Raw genomic sequence first — 23649 nt, forward strand, 5'->3', positions numbered from 1 at the left:
CGTTTCTTGATTTCTCGCTATGTTTTTCGGTCGAATTAGGTTTTAAAACTCTAAAAACTGACCAAACCTTTTCCTCATTACGCCTTTCACACTTTCTGTTTCAGAAATTCATGATACAGTGGTTGAGGGATCTTTTATTAGAGTCAAATTGTCACTAGCATATCAACAAACCCCTGGTGTGCGTTCTTAATTACCAATCAATGAAAGCTAAATATGTGACATTTGATTTCTGATAACAGGTGTTGTTAAGTTTGATAGTTGTGTCTTGTATAAAGTTGCAAGCTTTGTAAGACGATGAAGGGCTATCGAATCCCAAAAATAACAAGAAAACTTGATCATCACATCAATGGAATACGTTATTACTCCACAAACAACACATCAATAGATCCCTTCTCTGCACACACTTCGCACCACTACCTATCAACTATCGAATCCAAGTCACAACTCCTTAATTCATACACCGTTACACCCCCGATCAAGCCTTGGCCCCAAAAGTTGTACCCAAAACGTCTCGCGTCTATTATCACCCGCCAACAAAATCTCGACCTTGCCCTTCAAATTTTTGACCATGCCGGAAAGTACCACAAAGGCTTCGAACATAATTACGAGACTTACAACTCAATCATCTACAAACTGTCTCGTGCTCGGGCCTTTGAACCGGTTGAAACCCTTCTTTCGCAGTTACAAAAATCTGGCATCAAGTGTGGTGAGAATCTTTTCATCGATGTGTTACGTAATTACGGACTTGCTGGCCGTCCAAAGGACTCTTTACGGACGTTTCTTCGTATAGATGACTTTGGCGTCACGAAATCCGTACGGTCTCTCAACACGCTTCTTAATGTTTTGATTCAGAATAGAAAATATAAATTGGTACACGCCTTGTTTAAAAGTAGTAAAGAAAAGTTCAATATCGTACCAAATGTGTTTACTTGTAACATTCTTTTGAAAGCATTTTGTAAGAATGGTGATATAGAAGGCGCCCTCAAGGTGCTCGATGAAATGCCTGCAATGGGAATGGTGCCAAACGTTGTGAGTTACACCACTATATTGGGAGCCTATGTTTCCATGGGAGATATGGTCAGTGCAAAGAAGATGTTCGATCAAATACTCGATAGAGGTTGGATTACCGATGCCACAACTTACACAATTTTAATGGACGGGTTTTGTAAGCAACAAAGATTTGTTGATGCCGTGAAATTAATGGACGAAATGGAAGATAATAAGGTTGAGCCTAATGACGTTACTTACGGGGTTATGATTGAAGCCTTTTGTAAGGAGAAAAAAACGGGCGAAGCTTTGAATTTGCTTGACGACATGTTTGAAAAGAAATATTTGCCAACTTCTGCTCTTTGTTGTCGATTGATTGATGTTTTGTGCGAAGAAGGGAAGGTTGAAGACGCGTGTGATCTATGGAAGAAGCTTTTAAGGAAGAATTGTACACCCGATAATGCGATATCGAGTACTCTAATACATTGGTTATGTAAAAAAGGGAAGATTTGGGAAGCTAGAAAGTTGTTTGACGAGTTTGAAAAGAGTTCGATTCCTAGTGTTTTAACTTATAATACGTTGATTGCGGGTATGTGTGAAATGGGAGAGTTGTGTGAGGCGGGTAGGTTGTGGGATGACATGGTGTCGAAGGGATGTGTTCCTAATGCGTTTACGTATAATATGTTGATTAAGGGTTTTTGTAAAGGTGGTAATGCGAAAGAAGGGATTAAGATTTTGGATGAGATGTTGGATAAACGGTGTTTACCGAATAAGAGTACTTATGCTATATTACTAATGGGATTATGTGAGTTGGGGGAGAAAGCAGAAGTAATCAAGGTTCTTGATATGGCTAGTTCTAGTGAAACGGTGATTGATGCAGATGTTTGGCAAGTTCTTGAAACCAAGTTTGGTAGTAATTTGTTGAAGGAAAGAGAAGCTATTTTGGTCAAGAATGTTGCTTAAATGTCAACGTACCTAATTATGTTATGGTAATAAATAGTCTTAAGCTATTTTATTATTAACTTAGTTGGTACTTTATTCTTTCACCATCATTATGATACTGGGATTTAACATTTAAGTGTTTGATAAAATGAAACGTATGCAAGAAGCGCAGATATGGAAGGAAGGTGCGACCGCGCTGTTTATTAGACATTGAACGAAGTTTCTACATGATCATAGACATTTACATTATTATTAGTTTTTTTGTTTCTAATAGTAGCATGCATGGAATTGTTCTTCAAAATCTCACAAACTCCATTAAACAAAGTACTAGTTCTAAAACCTATTAACATGAAAAAAAAAAAAAAAAAAAAGGTGCTACAATACATGTGTTATTTGTGCTTTTCAACTTTATGCAGTCTTCACCTTACCGGGCCACTTTCTACTCCTTGCAACAGTTTTCAGCACTTCATCGATAAGGATCACAGGTGCCGAAACCAATATGACCAAAACCCATTCGTTAAAACCCAACGGAACGATACCAAACACATTTGCTAGGAACGGAACGTACAGAATCAGACAATGGAGCCCGAAAGAAACAGCCATGGCAACAAGAAGGTAAGGGTTTCTCCAAGGCGGCATTTTTAACAAACTATTGTCTTCCGAAAGGGCATTTAGGGAATTAAACATCTCGATAGCTACCAACACGGAAAGTGATAAAGTCATTGCTTTGACTTTTCCTGTGGTGAAATAATCACACGGGTTAGAGAACGTGATTACTCGATTGCTACCAACTGTAAATGGTGTCGCTGAGAAATTAGTCCAAGAAGCGCACTCTCCCCAATTTCTGAGCTGAGATACTGAAACGAGTGTATGCCCGTCTCCTAATAGATTGATACCCATGAAAGACGGCTGTGTGTACCATAAAATGAACACACCAACAGTTGCAACTCCAACATAACAACCGATTACCTGCCAAATAATGTTAAAAAAACATTCAGAAGAACATTTTATTACAGGTGGCCATTTCGACCCATTTGGTTGTTTCTTGGATTGGTTTGGGCAGGAATGTTTCAAATTTTTTTTATAACAAAGGAAAATTTAAAAGAAAGGGAAAAGGACAAAGATAGCGTAAGCCATGCTGACGTCGGCATAATGTCAGCAGCCGGTGCTGTTCATTTGATTTCTTGTTTTAGTATAGAGGGTAAGGTAATATATTCGCACACATATTTGACACGAATATTGTAAAAAATTCAACTAATGAACAAAAAATGTTTCAGTTTCAACCCAGCCTTACACATACAACAACCAATATCTTTTGACCCATTATCCAACCCACCCATTTTGTTACCTCCGGTGCAAAATAATAAATTTTTTATGAAAGATTGGAAAAGCAAGACTAACCAAGTAGCGAAATAAAACCCATGAATCTATGAGTGGGTCAGTGCTTTTACGAGGTGGTTTCCTCATTATATCAACATCAGCAGGGTTGAAACCAAGAGCAGTAGCAGGTGGGCCATCGGTAACTAGGTTAACCCATAGAAGCTGTACAGGTATCATGCATTCAGGTATTCCAAGTGCAGCAGTTAAGAAAATCGATATAACCTCCCCAACGTTCGACGATATCATGTACCTAAAAGCTTACAAAATCATGTTATATGAAAAACTTTATATACAAAATATCATTAGAAAAAGATGGTACCTGATAAAAGCTTTCATGTTATTGTAAATTGATCTACCCTCACCAACTGCGGATACAATTGTACTAAAGTTATCGTCTGCTAGAACCATATCCGAAGCCTCTTTTGCAACCTGCTTAAATCAAGATTTCCAAAAGGTCAACATGGTCAAAGTTACCAACACCACTATACCAATCATCATGGCCAACATGGCCAATGTGGTCAACAAGGTCATAGTTTGAAAATATAAATACCTCTGTTCCGGTAATACCCATAGCGATTCCGATATCAGCAAGTTTTAAAGCGGGAGCATCGTTGACACCATCACCAGTCATCGCAACGACTTCACCCATCTCCTTAAGCGTCCTCACTATCTCTTGCTTGTGCCTTGGCTCGGACCGAGAGAACACTTTTCCACCCGGTTTTGACAAAATATCCCTTTGTTGCAAAGGCGACAACGCCATAAATTCTTTACCCGTAAAACTTTTTCCTCTTAAATCTTCACCTTCGTAAAATAATCCAATCTCCGTACAAATGGCCTCCGCCGTTGACTTATAGTCTCCCGTTATCACCATTACTTTTATTCCCGCACCATGACATTCTTCAATTGCGGAACGCACTTCTTCTCGAGGTGGATCCTGCAATTTTGTTCTTATAAACTTATAATTTTTTATTTTTATTTTTAAACATTTTTTAAAGGCAAACTCACACACTCAACACGAATTGAACTGGATCATTATAATGTTGTAATGAATAAAGGTAATAAAGTACCCTTAGACCGACAACCCCAACAAAAATAAGATCACTTTCGATTGAATTGTAGCAAGTTGGATCAAGCAACTTGTTGTGGCTTGGGTGATGTTCACCGTTATAATTTGAAAGTTCACCAAGATCATCCTTATAAGCCAAACCCAAACATCGTAAACCTTTTGAACTCATCTCGACATGTCTTGAAAGCAAAAGTTGTCTACATGGCTCGTCGATAGGTACAACACACCCATTCGCTAGTTGAATGTGTGAACTTCGCTCTAGTACACTCTCAACCGCACCCTGCATCGAGTAGTCAATACAAAATCCTTGAAATGTGTCCAAAATAGAGGTGGCACTTTCAACCCATTTACGGGTCGATTCAAGTTATGTTCCATCTATAACACGAATATACAGGTAAAAAAAACTCAACATTCAACCAAAGTATATGCTTAATGCTTGTTAACATAAAGTAAAACTAAAATACTGAAGAAATTTTTTCGGGTCAACTCAGGTGTAGTTTTGACATGCACAAAAATTACCCATTTGACAGTTGCACTGATTACCCATTTTGACACATCTGTTCAAACAATCTAAAAAATCTAAGAATTAACCTTCACGAGCAAACGATTTTGCCCAGTTGGCTCGTTGACAATAACACTCATGGACTTGCGAATACGATCTAACTCCAACGTGCCAACCCTCTTCGATCTTTTTGTCCACCATTGGCAGCACCCTAAATTCCATAAAGCAACCACAAATATATCAAAATTAAAATCTAAATTTAACAACAAAATGAACTAACTAAAAGCAAACATTACTAGTAAGAGAATCTCCAACTTACCTAATTTAACGCTATCATTATCAATCAAATAACTTGCCATAACCTGCGATTCACGAATTTTATTTTTCGCTTTAACATCGGGAACACCCATTTTTTCAACCAACACCTTTAAAGCAGCTTCGGTTGGTAAACCCGTAACCCTAAAAACCCGACCGTCGTTATAAATTCCCGCATCGTTACAAACCGCACATATTTCAGCCACAACTTGCAAATTAGCATCCATATTAAAACAACTCCAATCAACAATAGCACCATCTTTCGGATCATACGTGGTCCCCTCTACACGAAACATCCTACCAGCTGTCGTTTTACCACCAAACGTAAAAATCTCCGTCACAGACATTTGATTGGTAGTCAATGTTCCCGTTTTATCTGAACATATAACCGTCGTGCATCCTAACGTCTCTACACTCGCGAGTTTTCGCATAATCGCGTTCTTTTGCGCCATTTTTCTTGTACCAAGCGCTAAACATGTCGTAATAACAGCTGGCAGACCTTCAGGTATTGCAGCTACTGCAAGTGCAACCGCAATTTTGAAATAATACGTGCATTTTTCAAACGAAAATTGAATATTCGTTGGCCACCCGTTAACCGTTTCCCATTTTAAAAAGTACTTATAGTTAATAACCCAAACAGCAAGACAAACGAAACCAATAACGGTCGTTAAATTATTCCCGAATTCATCGAGCTTTTTCTTCAATGGAGTCTCCGATTCTTCCATCGAAGCTTCGTGTATTTGTTTCTGTATTTCACCTATTTCAGATTTCATCCCAGTGTTCACAACTATACACACGCAGCTCCCGTTTACAATCGTGGTCCCAGCGAAAACCATATTTTCTTTCGCCTGCAAATCACAATCTTTCGTTAAAACAGGATGAGTTCCTTTTAAAACAGGAACCGATTCGCCAGTTAAGGAGCTTTGTTCAACTCTTAAAGTCGACGTCTTTAAAACCGCGACTCTCATATCAGCAGGGATTTTATCCCCTACGCGCAACTCCACGATATCCCCTGGTACAAGTTCTCTAGCAGGCAAATCGGGTACTAAATAACCGTCTCTTAGAGCCTTGCAACTTTCACATTGCATCTCTTTTAAAGCCTCGAGGGCTTTTTCGGCGTTACTTTCTTGCCAAACACCAACAATTGCGTTTAGAATTAGGATTAAAACGATTACTACTGGTTCAACGTAGGATTCGAAACCAGATTCGTTAGTTTCGGTTTGTTCGAAGTATGCTAAAATGAATGAAATAAAGGCTGCTACAAGAAGGATTTTTACAAGCATATCGTCGAATTGTTCGAATACGAGTTGCCATAACGGCTTCCCGTTTTCCTTTTGAAGCTCGTTCCAACCGTGAATTTCGCGTTGTTTTTCTACTTCGTATGAAGATAAACCTTTTTCGAGCTTTACATTGTACTCTTTTAAGCATTGATCTACTGTACATGACCAAGCAGGGAACTGTTTATCTTCCATTGTTATCTCGAACTTAACGGTTGACTCGTCAACTCGAAATCAAACCTACAAACTAGGAAAAAAAAAAAAAAAAAAGGTCACATTTAGAGGTAGAGTTTTGACAGTGATTATGTGATATTGAACAATAAGAATTAGATATTAGAAAATAAGTGGTAACCAAATAATAAAAAAAAAAATTCAAGTGTGTGACAAAATTCAGATTATTTAAGTACTTAAAAGAGTAAAACTGATTGTAGATATAAACTAGTTAACTTATATTCACTATACACAAACACACTGATATTTATCACCTGTGTTACTAAACAGAAGATTTTGGGAAAATTACCTTACAGTCTTATTACACAATAAAATTACAGTGAATTAATATTAATATAGTAAACAAAAAAATTAAAAATTAAAAGGTCAACCATTACACTGTATAATTTACTAAGTTAAGGTGTCATGATCACTTAACAAACCATGAAAACACAACTAATTATGCAAAAATGTGTCAATAAACATATGTCATACTCATAAGTGAACTTGAAACCTAACCTTTTGAAATTGAAAAATACAGAGCAGTTTTTAACATTTAAAAGTAAAAAAATAAAATAAAATGATAATTGGAATTAAAGCAGTTACCTTTGAAAACGGAGAGTGGAAGTAATGATGGCTTTGAGGTAAAGCAATATGTGTATATATATAATACTCGTACTTAAACAATAATGAAGAAGAAAATGACCAAATTGTTGGGAAGATTTTTCAAATATTTTTCAAACTGAAAAGTTATTTGATTTGAATACTTAAAAAGCTCTCTGAGTTCTTTTTTTATACTCCCTCCGCCCTATATAATTGTCCACTATTTCATTTTGGGATGTTCCAAATTAATTGTTCACTTCCATAAATGGAAAGGAAAGAAGATATTTCATTGGTGGATCTGGAGAGAGAAGATATTTCATTGGTGGAGAAATGAAGTTAATGAAATTTTCTTAAACTGTGTGTTTTTTGTCTGGTGACAATAAATATGGGACTGAGGGAGTATGCAATTACCTTGAGATTTTTTGGGGGTGGTTATCTCTTTTCAAAAGAGTTTCTCCCAAACAGTTGCTGCTTTGTAAGCTACCTAAAGTTTCCACAACAAGACAGATTTAGTCCTTACACATATGTTTCTTACATTTTTGGCTTTAAATAGTTAATTTAAATAGACGGACTAATAGATATGGGTTAAGTGATGAAGAGTGTAACCACGTAAAGTGCGTTTGATTGTCTCGTAAATTTTGTTTGTGGCATCTGAATGACAAATATCGTTGAATAGTTCAGTAAGTTGTGATGAATCATTCTGAGTTATAATACTATTTCAACCATTTAATACATTCACTATTTTTATACCTTCCTTGAATTATATCGAGAACCCTTATCTATTATTATTTTTTTATTATTCATTTATAAGATATAAGATTAATATTTTAATTTTACAACATTCATGTAGTTAATTCATAATGATTATCAAACAGATTATAAATAATGATTATCAAACAAATTATAAAGAATTATAAGACCATTTGTAGTGGGAACGGGTGTTGGTTAGTAGTGTGAGTTGTTTGCACTTTTTTATGACTAAAAAGGGTCATTTTTTTTAGTGTGGAGTAGTAGTGGTGTGAATTTTTTGTATAGGTTAGAAGTATTTATAATAATGTGTTAAAATATAATTGAGATTGTATTTAAAATTAATAAAAATAATATTTTTAAATTAATAGAAAATTAATAAAATAAAAGCAATGCTCGTTGCTTTTGGTGTGGGATAGCAACTCACGCCCCAAAAAACTCGATATCTAACGCCTGGATACGCCATTTGCGGGCGTTGCTTTTGTGCCATGTGGGATCCCACGGGTGTGGCCATACCCGCTACAAATGGTCTAATAATGAATATACGTGATTGTTATTCAAAAGATTACATGATCATGTAATTATAGGTTAAGCAAACTTGATGATCAAATAATCTAATTATAAATGGAAATTAAATCTACTTACTAAATAATATACTCCGTATCATTTAACAATTATTATTCAGAATCAAGTTCAATCAGAAAATTTGAATCAATATGATTTTAAATTATTTAGCAATTAATCATTAAGTTTTATTAAACGTAACCTAAATTACCATATTTCAGGCTCAATAAAATTTAAGAGTATAAAAGTTGCTCCCCTTATTAACAGGGAATGGCTTGGTCATCGGTCTAAAATTAGATGGTTGCTTCAGATTGGCTTAATTAAGTTTGTTTTTAATACCACCAATAATTACTAAACTTGAAAATCATAATCTTTAATTAGAGTATTATTATTCATTATCCAACAATCCAACAACTTTAATGATTAAGTTATTAACGGAAACATCCATTTTCCTAAAAATTTATAACGATACACTCTCAAATAGAAAAAATGCCAAAACACCATCACAAGTCGCAAGAGTATCTGCGGCCTTGCGACTTGCTTTTTATTCTAAGATTATCGAACCTTTAAGTTTTAAATACACAATCATCTTTTCTTAAAATTTGATCATTTATTCTCATTTATTCTAAGATCACCTGTGTAGTGACCCGAACTTTTCCATGTTTATATATATTAAATGAAATTGTTATTTACATGATTAAGTGTTTCCAACATGTTAAGCAATCAAACTTGTTAAGACTTGATTAATTGAAATAGGTTTCATGTAGACAATTGACCACCCAAGTTGACCGGTGATTCACGAACGTTAACACTTGTAAAAACTATATGATGACATATATATGGATATATATATATATAGTTAACATGATATTATGATAAGTATGTATCTCATTAGGTATTTTAACAATGAGTTATATACATAAAAATGAGCCTATTGAATTAAGAAACTCGAAAACGATATATATAACGATTATCGTTATATCAACGTCTTACTAATTACATATGAATCATATTAAGATATTGATACACTATGTTTAATCATGATAAATGATAAGTAAACATGTCATTAAGTGTATTAACAATGAACTACATATGTAAAAACAAGACGACTAACTTAATGATTTCGAAACGAGACCTATATGTAATGATTATCGTTGTAACAACATTTAACTGTATATATATCATACTAATATATATTAATATATCATAATATCATGATAATGTAATAATTTAACATCTCTTTAGATATAATAAACAATGGGTTAACAACATTTAACAAGATCGTTAACCTAAAGGTTTCAAAACAACATTTACATGTAACGACTAACGATGATTTAACGACTCAGTTAAAATGTATATACATGTAGTGTTTTAATATGTATTCATACACTTTTGAAAGACTTCAAGACACTTATCAAAATACTTCTACTTAACAAAAATGCTTACAATTACATCCTCGTTCAGTTTCATCAACAATTCTACTTGTATGCACCCGTCTTCGTACTCATACAATACACAGCTTTTAGATGTATGTACTATTGGTATATACTCCAATGATCAGCTCTTAGCAGCCCATGTGAGTCACCTAACACATGTGAGAACCATCATTTGGCAACTAGCATGAAATAACTCATAAAATTACAAAAATATTAGTAATCATTCATGACTTATTTACATGTAAACAAAATTACACATCCTTTATATCTAATCCATATACCAACGACCAAAAACACCTACAAACACTTTAATTCTTCAATTTTCTTCATCTAATTGATCTCTCTCAAGTTCTATCTTCAAGTTCTAAGTGTTCTTCATAAATTCTATAAGTTCTAGTTTCATAAAATCAAGAATACTTCCAAGTTTGCTAGCTTACTTCCAATCTTGTAAAGTGATCATCCAACCTCAAGAAATCTTTCTTATTTACAGTAAGATATCTTTCTAATACAAGGTAATACTCATATTCAAACTTTGATTCAATTTCTATAACTATAACAATCTTATTTCGAGTGGAAATCTTACTTGAACTTGTTTTCGTGTCATGATTCTGCTTCATGAACTTTCAAGCAATCCAAGGATCCTTTGAAGCTAGATCTATTTTTCTCATTTCCAGTAGGTTTATCCACAAACCCTGAGGTAGTAATGATGTTCATAACATCATTCGATTCATATATATAAAACTACCTTATTCGAAGGTTTAAACTTGTAATCACTAGAACATAGTTTAGTTAATTCTAAACTTGTTCGCAAACAAAAGTTAATCCTTCTAACTTGACTTTTAAAATCAACTAAGCACATGTTCTATATCTTTATGATACGCTAACTTAATGATTTAAAACTTGAAAACACGAAAAACACCGTAAAACCGGATATACGCCGTCGTAGTAACAACGCGGGCTATTTTGGGTTTGATAATTAAAAACTATGATAAACTTTGATTTAAAAGTTGTTCTTCTGGGAAAATGATTTTTCTTATGAACATGAAACTATATCCAAAAATCATGGTTAAACTCAAAGTGGAAGTATGTTTTCCAAAATGGTCATCTAGACGTCGTTCTTTCGACTGAAATGACTACCTTTACAAAAATGACTTGTAACCTGTATTTCCGACTATAAACTTATACTTTTTCGGTTTAGATTCATAAAATAGAGTTCAATATGAAACCATAGCAATTTGATTCACTCAAAACGGATTTAAAACGAAGAAGTTACGGGTAAAACAAGATTGGATATTTTTTGATTGTTGTAGCTACTGGAAATATTGTAACAATTATATATAAATCATATCCTAGCTAACTTATATTGTATTATACATGTATTCTAATATATTATGTAATCTTGGGATACCATAGACACGTATGTAAATGTTTTGACATATCATATCAACCCATGTATATATATTATTTGGAACAACCATAGACACTCTATATGCAGTAATGTTGGAGTTAGCTATACAGGGTTGAGGTTGATTCCAAAAATATATATACTTTGAGTTGTGATCTAGCCTGAAACGTGTATACACTAGGTCGTGGATTGATTCAAGATAATATATATCGATTTATTTCTGTACATCTAATTGTGGACAACTAGTTGTAGGTTACTAACGAGGACAGCTGACTTAATAAACTTAAAACATTAAAACGTATTAAAAATGTTGTAAATATATTTTGAACATACTTTGATATATATGTACATATTTGTTATAGGTTCATGAATCGACCAGTGGCCAAGTCTTACTTCCCGACGAAGTAAAAATCTGTGAGAGTGAGTTTTAGTCCCACTTTTAAAATCTAATATTTTGGGATGAGAATACATGCAGTTTTATAAATGTTTTACGAAATAGACACAAGTAAATGAAACTACATTATATGGGTGAATGATCGAAGCCGAATATACCCCTTTTGCTTGGTAGCCTAAGAATTAGTAAACCGATCTACTAATTGACGCGAATCCTAAAGATAGATCTATTGTGCCTAACGAACCCATCCAAAGTACCGGATGCTTTAGTACTTCGAATTCGTTTTTATCATGTCCGAAGGATTTTCCGGAATAATAGGAGATATTCTTATATGCATCTTGTTAATGTCGGTTACCAGGTGTTCACCATATGAATGATTTTTATCTCTATGTATGGGATGTATATTGAAATATGAAATCTTGTGGTCTATTATTATGATTTGATAATATATAGGTTAAACCTATAACTCACCAACATTTTTATTGACGTTTTAAGCATGTTTATTCTCAGGCGATTATTAAGAGCTTCCGCTATTGCATACTAAAATAAGGACAAGATTTGGAGTCCATGCTTGTATGATATTATGTAAAAACTGCATTCAAGAAACTTATTTTTGATGTAATATATTCTTATTGTAAGCCATTATGTAATGGTCGTGTGTAAACGGTATACTTTAGATTATCATTATTTGATCATCTACGTAATGCTTTTTAAACCTTTATAGAAAAAATAAAGGTTATGCTTGTTTTAAAAATGAATGCAGTCTTTGAAAAACGTCTCATATAGAGGTCAAAACCTCGCAACGAAATCAATTAATATGGAACGTTTATAATCGATATGAACGGGACATTTCAACCTGACCTTTGACTTATCTCTCCTATAGACTTGGTATATTTGTTTACCCTTCCTAGGTTTTCAACTTTCTTGATAATTGACCTTGGACTTAGAGTACATTATTTGTGTTTACTAGAATTATGACAAGTTTTCAAAAAAAAATTATCTTTAAAACAATTTTTGTCATTTAAAGATCTTTTCAAATAATTGTTTTCATCATTTAAAATTTTGTTGAGTTGATTTACTTTTTGTAATTCCTTTTCCAACAATTTTACTTTGTCACAACTTCTAGTATACACAAATTTTACCGCTTTGTACTCATCTAGCAAATCTTCATAATTAGAAGGATAGAATATATGTACCTCATTACTTTGGACGCTTGAGTTTTCGCCTTTTTCTTCTTGATAGAACGATTCAACCTCATTCTCACTACGAGCATCTTGACTTGGAGAGTATATTGAATCCATAAAGCAAAAGTCTTCATCTTCATCTCCGTCTTAATCAGCCAACCAATTCCCACCAAGACATTCAAGTCTTGTTACCTTTTCCTCAAGCCCATTATTTATTGACCAACTAAAGCCTTCTTCAACTTGAGGACATAGTGAATCCCAACATTCCTTTGCACTTTCACATGAAAGCATTTTAACCTTTTTTTCACCAGAAAGAACTCTATGAAGTAGTGATATAGCATCAAATTGCTTTAGCATTTTGTTCACTACTTCATTATTTTGGAATGTTGATTTCACCATGTTTGAAGACTCTTAAGAAACAAGGTTTCATCCCTTGATGATTCTCCACGTGAAATAATCCTTAGATTTGACATAGATCTCGAATCTTATCTTCCACACATAGACATCTTCTCTATCAAAGATTGGTGCTTCATTGGCCAATCTTTCAATGTATGTCATCGTTTGAGTTGATCCCAAGAACGTTTGACTCGGGTATTTGCCCAAAATGATTTTTGACTCAATCAAAATGTTTCTAGAGCAAATGCACGAGCAACCGCTCTGATACCAATTGTAAGTAACTAGAGGGGTTGAATAATTACTTAATACGATTTTTAAAACTTTTTCGATGATTAATGAGATTTGAACAATACTTGATCACCTTTGAAATGTCCCGTTCATATTGATTATAAACGTTCCATATTATTTGATTTCGTCGTGAGGTTTTGACCTCTATATGAGACGTTTTTCAAATGCTGAATTCATTTTTAAAACAACCATAACCTTTATTTTATCTATAAAGGTTTAAAAAGCATTACGTAGATTATCAAATAATGATAATCTAAAATATACTGTTTACACACGACCATTACATAATGGTTTACAATAAGAATATATTACATCAAAAATAAGTTTCTTGAATGCAGTTTTTACATAATATCATACAAGCATGGACTCCAAATCTTGTCCTTATTTTAGTATGCAACAGCGGAAGCTCTTAATAATCACCTGAGAATAAACATGCTTAAAACGTCAACAAAAATGTTGGTGAGTTATAGGTTTAACCTATATATTATCAAATCATAATAATAGACCACAAGATTTCATATTTCAATATGCATCCCATACATAGAGATAAAAATCATTCGTATGGTGAAAACCTGATAACCGACATTAACAAGATGCATATAAGAATATCCCCTATCATTTCGGGAAATCCTTCAGACATGATAAAAATGAATTCGAAGTACTAAAGCATCTGGTACTTTGGATGGGGTTCGTTAGGCCCAATAGATCTATCTTTAGGATTCGCGTCAATTAGTAGATCGGTTACCTAATTCTTAGGTTACCAAGCAAAAGAGGCATATTCGGCTTCGATCATTCACCCATATAATGTAGTTTCATTTACTTGTGTCTATTTCATAAAACATTTATAAAACTGCATGTATTCTCATCCCAAAATATTAGATTTTAAAAGTGGGACTAAAACTCACTCTCACGGATTTTTACTTCGTCGGGAAGTAAGACTTGGCCACTGGTCGATTCACGAACCTATAACAAATATGTACATATATATCAAAGTATGTTCAAAATATATTTACAACACTTTTAAAACATTTTGGTGTTTTAAGTTTATTAAGTCAGCTGTCCTCGTTAGTAACCTACAACTAGTTGTCCATAGTTAAATGTACAGAAATAAATTGATATATATTATCTTGAATCAATCCATGACCCAATGTATACACGTCTCAGGCTAGATCACAACTCAAAGTATATATATATTTGGAATCAACCTCAACCCTGTATAGCTAACTCCAACATTACTGCATATAGAGTGTCTATGGTTGTTCCAAATAATATATATACATGGGTCGATATGATATGTCAAAACATTTGCATACGTGTCTATGGTATCCTAAGATTACATAATATATTAGAATACATGTATAATATAATATAATTTAGCTAGGATATAATTTGTATAGAATTGTTACAATATTTCCTGTAGCTACAACAAGCAAAAAATATCCAATCTTGTTTTACCCATAACTTCTTCGTTTTAAATCCGTTTTGAGTGAATCAAATTGCTATGGTTTCATATTGAACTCTATTTTATGAATCTAAACATAAAAAATATAGGTTTATAGTCAGAAATATAAGTTACAAGTCGGTTTTGTAAGAGGTAGTCATTTCAGTCGAAAGAACGACGTCTTGATGACCATTTTGAAAAACATACTTTCACTTTGAGTTTAACCATGATTTTTGGATATAGTTTAATGTTCATAATAAAAATAATTTTCCCAGAAGAACAACTTTTAAATCAAAGTTTATCATAGTTTTTAATTATCAAACCCAAAACAGCCCGCGGTGTTACTACGACGGCGTATGTCCGGTTTTACGGTGTTTTTCGTGTTTCAAGGTTTTAAATCATTAAGTTAGCATATCATATAGATATATAACATGTGTTTACTTGATTTTAAAAGTCAAGTTAGAAGGATTAACTTTTGTTTGCGAACAAGTTTAGAATTAACTAAACTATGTTCTAGTGATTTCAAGTTTAAACCTTCGAATAAGGTAGTTTTATATATATGAATTGAATGATGTTATGAACATCATTACTACCTCAAGTTTTGTGGATAAACCTACTGGAAATGAAAAAAATTGATCTAGCTTCAAAGGATCCTTGGATGGCTTGAAAGTTCTTGAAGCAGAATCATGACACGAAAACAAGTTCAAGTAAGATTTCCACTCGAAATAAGATTGTTATAGTTATAGAAATTGAATCAAAGTTTGAATATGAGTATTACCTTATATTATAAAGATATCTTATTGTAAATAAAAAAGATTTCTTGAGGTTGGATGATCACTTTACAAGATTGGAAGTAAGCTAGCAAACTTGGAAGTATTCTTGATTTTATGAAACTAGAACTTATAGAATTTATGAAGAACACTTAGAACTTGAAGATAGAACTTGAGAGAGATCAATTAGATGAATAAAATTGAAGAATGAAAGTGTTTGTAGGTGTTTTTGGTCGTTGGTATATGGATTAGATATAAAGGATGTGTAATTTTGTTTACATGTAAATAAGTCATGAATGATTACTAATATTTTTGTAATTTTATAAGATATTTCATGCTAGTTGTCAAATGATAGTTCCCACATGTGTTAGTGACTCACATGGGCTGCTAAGATATGATCATTGGAGTGTATATATGATGTTTTAGCAGAGTAGTATATAAAATAGCTATATTTTTACTAGGAAATACTATTAAATACGATACAATTTTACACAAGATATTTATTTATTTATAGAATGAATATACTTAAACCTTGCTACAACACTTATAGGCAGTGTACCTAATCGTACAGTAGTGTAGTTTTTAATAAGTCCGGTTCGTTCCACAGGGAATCTTTTTAAACAAAGCTTAACGCTATATTAGTTTACTTTTATAAAAATACAAATATATATATAAGTAATATTAATATTATAAAGGGGGGTTGTTACCGTTTAATGACCGGTTTGTCGATTTTAAAACTTTAGTCGCAGTTAAAACCAAATGTAAAATAATAAATATAAATACAAGACTTAAATTAAAGCGTAAAGTAAATAACAATAATGAAATTGCGAATAATAAAAATGCGATAAAATAAACTTGCGATAATTAAAAAGTACGATAATTAAAAGTACAATTAAATACAATAACAATAAAAATGCGATAATTAGAAGTGCAATTAAATATAAAATAAAGGAAATTAAATATGAAATAAAAGAATTATGCTTATTTAAACTTCCGTAATCATGATGTTTGACGTGTTGATTTTAGTTTTATGCCCATGGGTTAATTGTCCTTTGTCCTGGATTATTTAATATGTCCATACGGATTTGTCCATAATAGTCCATCGGTCATAAATATAAAGAGTGAAAGCCTTCGTCAAATTATTTTTATTCCCGAAGTCAAATATTCCAACTAATTGGGGATTCGAATTGTAACAAGGTTTTAATACTTTGTTTAATGAATACACCAGGTTATCGACTGCGTGTAAACCAAAGTTTTACTACTTTGTTAACAATTACACCAATTACCCTTGAATGTAATTCACCCCTGTTTCAACAAGTCTATTAACTATTAATCCAGTTCCGTGTCCGGTAAAATGAATAATTATTGGTATTTATAGATATCCCGCCCACCGTACCCAGTCAAGCGTATGTGGTTATATATAAATACGTCGAATTATAAGTTTGTATATTAAATTAACAAGGTATTGTTTAGTTAATATAAAACCCATTAATAGCACATAGTCTAATTTCCACAAGTGTCGTTCTTTTGTCCAAACCTCAATTATGGTACAAAGCCCAATTATCCAATTTTAGTAATTAGCCCAACATCATGATTACTTCGGATTAAATAAGCATAATAATAACTTAGCTACGAGACATTAATGTAAAAAGGTTGAACATAACTTACAATGATTAAAAATAGCGTAGCGTTACACGGACAGAATTTCGACTTACACCCTTACAACATTCGCTAACATACCCTTATTATTAGGATTAAAATTAAAATTAAAATTAAAATTAAAATATAAATATAAATATATACGATATAGATAGAGAGATGGATATTTTTGGTGATTTTTTCGATCAGAATTCGTTTGCTTTTATAGGGAGTTTCAGAAATTGGGGCTCCGCGACTCGCGGCATTTTTGGCCTTCAAACTCCGCGAGTCGCGGAGTTTGTAAATACAGCTCACCAGCTTTTGGAGTCTTTCTTACCGACGATTTATTTATAAATATAATATATATATAATTAATATAATTAATTATATATTTTATTATATTTATATACATAGTTAACTTGTAATTTTTAGTCCGTTGCGTCGAGCGTTGAGAGTTGACTCTGGTCCCGGTTCCGGATTTTCGAACGTCCTTGCGTACAATTTAATATCTTGTACTTTGCATTTTGAATCTTGTACTCTTGTAATTTCGAGACGTTTCTTATCAATAATTGGAACCTCTTTGATTGTATTTTGTACTTTTGAGCTTTTTGGTCGTTTGCATCTTCAATTCGTCGAATCTGTCTTTTGTCTTCACCTTTTATTATTTAAACGAATATCACTTGTAAATAGAACAATTGCAACTAAAAGCTTGTCTTTCTTGAGGAATAATGCTATGAAATATATGTTCGTTTTTAGCATTATCAAATATTCCCACACTTGAGCGTTGCTTGTCCTCAAGCAATATCGTCTTGAAATACTAGAATCACTTCTTTATTCTTCACACTTTGTACATCAGTGATTTCTATACGGCGGTATAAACAATGGTAGTAACGATATGGTTTACAGTCCCACATGACTATAAAAATTTAGATCCATTAAGGAAATTGGATCTTTATGAAAATATTTGATCTTTTGAAAATTAAATCTAGTTTTTACCCTAGATAAGTTTTCCGGAATAACCCTTCACCGGTGTTTGCAAAATATTTTTGTGGGCTTGGTGGGTTTCAGATTTGAAAATTTTAGCTCAAAACTTATGGTTTTGTGTCACCCACTTGCTAACCTTGTATTTGGAAAGCAACACGTCCAGTTTACTTGTCCCGTATATTACCTTTCGGTAAACTACCGTCCGGTTGTAAAGGAAAGCGTTGAACAAGCAACTGTTAAGGCAATGTCCAATGACATGCATTTGATTATGGTCTATAACGTGTCGGACGCAATTAATATCCTTGGTAGGAGCAATAGTAAAGCTCACCCTTATGATTTTTCGGTCTGGCACAAGGTCCTGTCTTTGACCATGCTATGCAACCACCGTTCTTACGGTTGACACCCGATTTAGTTCAGGTGACCTAATGAATTCCAGGTGAATTCCTAGGATTGTACGTTCAATGGTAATGAACGCATTAAAAATAGGATTTTCAGAAAACAAATCGGTTTGTAATTTTGATCAAAATATTTTCTCGTTCAAGCTCGAGTTTAGATATCATTGAATTCCATGAGTTTGTAATTCTCAATCTTTAAGGTCAATCTCAAGGATTGAGTAATATCAGGCTTAAAAGCTTATTTTTGATCTTTTAAGGAGATTATCCTTTCTGGGGATCTGATTCATTAGTCTTATCCAGCTAATTTGCATGGTGCCCCCCATTTTACGAGATAAATCCTTCACATGGTTAGGATAAATCTGACCACTTGGCGACCCTGTTTAATGCTGAGGTCCGTGGATTTCCTGCTGATTTTAGTGATGACTTTTCTAGATTTTTCGTCAACCTACAGCTGGTCTGGACGACAACTTCATGACCTAAATCAAGAAGCGCGTGTCTTTTTCGGAAGACTTTACTTCCTTTTAATGATGGAATTGATTCATCGTGTAGATCCATCTTTCTTACAGTAAATCAGGTAAAACAGTTTAGTTTAGTCCAAAGCAAAAGTATTTTTAGTTATTTGTTATAGATATATGTGACATATGTTTAAGATAACTTGGTAAATTTTCCCACACTTGGCTTTTATTTTCCTTTTTATCGTCCTTTATTCCATTTTAAATGAATTTTAACATTTTGGTTTGTTTCTCAATTTATGTCCTTTCTGAGGTAACAATAATTTCGGTGTTAAAACCTAGTTTTATCGTTCATAAATATGTATAAACATGATTTTGAGTTCATTTAATTGAAAATTTTGAAAAATTTTACTAGAATTGGGTAGTCAGTATATAAGACTAGGGCTGTTCTTTATTATCAGAGAGCACTAGATTCTAATACAACTACTGCTTTACTAGTATTTTTAATGGTAACCAAGTGTATAAAGTAAAAATTTTAAAATCCGAAAGAATTTAACCCCTTCCCACACTTAAGATCTTGCAATGCCCTCATTTGCAAGAAATCAGTAACAATTTAAATTATTGAGGGTGATTTGTGTGAAAATGATTAAATTTTTACCAAAGTTTCCAAATATATTGGCGTTTGTTTGCTGAATGATAAATGGTGCACATCATTTGTTCATTCCGTCTTGTTGTTATTTCACATATATTTTGCATCTTGTCGTCAAAATTAGTTGCTTTTGCTGAACTTAATGTCAGTCTTTGAAAATGCGTTGTTTTACCCTGTTGTGTACATAAGATAAACTGCAAACATATATACATATTTTTGAAGTTTGGTATATTACCCCACATTCAAAAATTATTAAAATCTAAGAATAAAAGTTAGAAAATTATAAAAACTATTACAATATTAACATAAGTATTAAACGTATTAACATTACAAATTACAAAATAAATAAAACTAAGTAGATTAGGGATGATACTGGTACCAATAGGGGTTCCAAGCATAACCATAGGTGCTATAAAATGCTTCGGCAGGGTCATACGTAGGATACGGTGGTTGCATCTCTATAGACCAGGGAGGGAAGATGGGTTTTGGTGTAGGAATATAGTTTCTACCTATATGTTGGCAATGAGCTATGATTTGGTTTTGATGAACTTGTCAATCTTCAAATGCTCTCTGTCTAGCATTTTCGTACTCCTGTGAAGCTATAAACCTTTGCATTTCTTGCATTTCATTTCCCCCTCCTACATTACCTTGCTGTTGGTTTCTCTCAACCTGTGGATGTCTACCATGGTATTATACTGCGGCATTATTTCGCCTCTTCAAAACTTTCGCACCATGGTATACATTTAAACCTATAGTATCGCGGGGTTCTGGTTCTTCCACTAATAATCCCCCCCGACTTATATCCACACCGAGATATTCAGCAATCAAAGTAATAAAAATACCACCTCCTATTATGCTATGCGGTCTCATCCCCCTAACCATAGCTGATAAATAATAACCCACACAATACGGTATACTTACAGCGCTTTGTGGGTCTCGAATACACATATGGTAAAACAAATCCTGTTCATTTATCTTTTCCTTGTTCTTACCTCTTTGTGTAATCGAATTAGCTAAAAACCTATGAATCACTCTTAATTCAGCTCTATCTATATCCAAATAAGAGTAATTTCCCCCTTTGAATCGGTGATGGCTTGTCATTTGACTCCATACACCGTGTGTATCAAAATTTTCATCTATCTTTCTACCATTTAGTATCAACCCTCTACAATCGGCAGATGCTAACTCCTCAGGCGTATATATACGTAAAGCCTGAGCCATGTCTAGTAAAGACATGTGGCGCATCGAACCGCCTAACAAAAATCTAATAAAAGATCGATCGGTTAAACTAGCTACCCGATCATTCAACTCTATACTACACAACAATTCTTCACACCATACTTTATATACAGGTCTACGCATGGTGAATAAACGTACCCAGTCATTAAAAGTAGAATTACCATACCTCTGTGCAAGTAATTCCCTAATTGGCCCGGCCAATTCTACAGCTTCTAAGGGTCCCCATTCTATGACCCTAGGTACCTCAACAACTTTAGAATGAAGAGTATGCAAACCCCTTTGGTATTTTGGATAATCTATCCAAAGTCTGTCAAATCTCAGGTTTGGGTGCAACTCTTCCAAGTGCATATCAGAAAATGTCATGACTGGATGAGGTATATCTTGCTTGTAGTAGTTATCCACCTCCTGTTGTTCCGCATTCTCAGCAGGAGCATTGCGAGCTTGGAATGAAGATTCACCCCTTTCAGTCTGCAAAACACATCAAACACAATTTTTGTGCATCCAAATATGCATTAGTGTTAGCAAAATCATCAATCAAAATAATTACAATGACATGATCAATTTATATCAAACTTAAGCTCATTTTCACATTTTTATCAAATCTACACTTTTTCAAATAAGCATATACGAAAATGTTCGCCAAGTTCATAAGCATTCAACTCAAATAACATGTCAAAATAATCATTACCAGCAATTAAACAAGTTTCAAATGGCATTATCTCTCAAAAATCAAGTTCATGCATTTTTAGACTTGAAAAAGTCCACTTTAATTCTCAAAATCATGTTTAGGCTCAAAGTTTGGATCATTTAACTACCTAAACATGTTACACTACTTAATTTAGCAACAATTCATGACAAAAATCGGCCATAACCTGTTTATATCAAAAAGCCCCAAATTTGCTCAAGAACACAAACCCTAGATTACTCAAAATTTGAAGTTTAAGGCTTCTAATCATGTTAAATAGCATCAATCTAGGTTATACAAGCATAATAAATGAACAATTTAAGCATAATTACACTAAAAAGCATCAAAATCAAATTGGGGAAAAAATTGCTCAAGAACACTAATTTTCGGATTAAATGGTGTTTAGGTGTAGAAATTTACCGTTTTTCTTGAGTAATTCCTTGATAGCATCCTTCTTAACATGATTTTAGTAAAAGATTTGATGATTAACGGTTAAAAATTGTGATTTTGGGGTGTATTTTTCGTGTATTTTCGGCAGTTTGTTCGCAGGTTTTTTTTTTTTTGTGTTGTGTGGTTTGAGCTGTTTCAGCTCTTTTTATTTTTTCTGTAATCCGATCCCTCCGCGACTCGCGGTGAATTACCCTTCAAACTCCGCGAGTCGCAGAGTTTTTTTTTTTTTTTTTATAATCTTTAACTTATAAAATAATTAAGTAATTAATTTTTAAAATTTTGTTTCCCTTGTTATTTAGGACGAGGTCGTTTCGGATCGATGTCCTAGTCCGTTCCTCGACAAAATTTTAAAATTTTTCTTTTTGTAGCGATTGTTTTAAAAGCTAAGATTTTTGGTTTTTTAATGTTTTTGGCATACTTTAATTCAATAAGATTAAAAATAATGCTAATAAAAGTTCTCGTCCCTCCCTTGGGTAAAGCAATTTCGGTTCAAAGACCTAGTCTTCAACTTACGACGAATTTTAAAAATCATATTTTTAACTTAATGAGATAAAGTAAATTTTTGTTTTTAAATTCACACAATTTAAATATAAAATTCAAAATTAATATTAAAATTCACACCAAACTTAAAATTTAAAATTCATATTTTAAAAATTATAAATTCACACCAATCTTAATTTAAAAAATTCATATTATAAATTCACACCAAACTTATATTAATTTTTCAAATATTTACAATTTTAAATATATTGTTTTTACAAAATTTACAATATTAATTTAAGATTTATATATTAATTTTAAAAACATGGTAAAAATAAAATTAAAAATCTTTTTGGCTTTTTATCCCACTTTAATCAATCAAATATTATCAAAAATATGCGCCCCTCTTTTCGGTAAAGTAATTTCGGTTCCAAGACCTAATTTAACTCATGACGAATTTTTGAAATATTTTGGGTTGATTGATTAAAGATATTTATACCTTAAGAATAAACGTTAAATTTCGCAGTGATGTAATAAATTTTTGAATGATATCAATAATTTCGGTCGCCAAACCTAATTTTATTCAATACCAATTTAATACTTTATAGCGAACAAATTAGCGTTTATTATCAAAAGGTTAAAAATAAAAAATAAAATAAAAACTGTACAAACATACCTGTGAAATAGATTTCTTAGTTATATGATCTATCCCATTCATAAGATAGTCAGTTTAATTGGTTTTACATAGCTACATAGGCGTAACCTCGAGC

General features: G+C 32.8%; 2 protein-coding genes across 2 annotated transcripts; one reads left to right on the forward strand and one right to left on the reverse strand.

Annotated features, from left to right (window-relative positions):
• Positions 1-294: 294 nt before the first annotated feature.
• Positions 295-2057, forward strand: LOC139902601 (uncharacterized). The gene has a single exon (XM_071885210.1). It carries the CDS (start codon positions 295-297, stop codon positions 1948-1950), a length of 1656 nt encoding a protein of 551 aa, XP_071741311.1. The 3' UTR covers positions 1951-2057.
• A 236-nt stretch (positions 2058-2293) lies between these two features.
• Positions 2294-6664, reverse strand: LOC139872655 (calcium-transporting ATPase, endoplasmic reticulum-type). Its single transcript, XM_071860580.1, has 7 exons — positions 5197-6664; positions 4967-5088; positions 4377-4655; positions 3860-4243; positions 3629-3738; positions 3331-3559; positions 2294-2898 (listed from the first exon to the last, which is right to left on the reverse strand). Exons 1-7 carry the CDS (start codon positions 6662-6664, stop codon positions 2338-2340), a joined length of 3153 nt encoding a protein of 1050 aa, XP_071716681.1. The 3' UTR covers positions 2294-2337.
• Between the last annotated feature and the right edge of the window lie 16985 nt (positions 6665-23649).

Source organism: Rutidosis leptorrhynchoides, chromosome 1 (assembly GCF_046630445.1).
Source record: "Rutidosis leptorrhynchoides isolate AG116_Rl617_1_P2 chromosome 1, CSIRO_AGI_Rlap_v1, whole genome shotgun sequence".
NCBI classification, from domain to species: Eukaryota; Viridiplantae; Streptophyta; class Magnoliopsida; order Asterales; family Asteraceae; genus Rutidosis; species Rutidosis leptorrhynchoides.

Excerpts from the sequence above, each read along its gene's own strand:
- LOC139902601 (XM_071885210.1), top strand. The coding sequence starts at position 295 with ATGAAGGGCTATCGAATCCCAAAAATAACAAGAAAACTTGATCATCAC.
- LOC139872655 (XM_071860580.1), bottom strand. The coding sequence starts at position 6,664 with ATGGAAGATAAACAGTTCCCTGCTTGGTCATGTACAGTAGATCAATGC. Across the intron at positions 4,244-4,376 it reads TTGGGGTTGTCGGTCTAAGG|GATCCACCTCGAGAAGAAGT; the intron begins GTACTTTATTAC and ends ACAAAATTGCAG. Across the intron at positions 2,899-3,330 it reads GGGTTTTATTTCGCTACTTG|GTAATCGGTTGTTATGTTGG; the intron begins GTTAGTCTTGCT and ends ATTATTTGGCAG.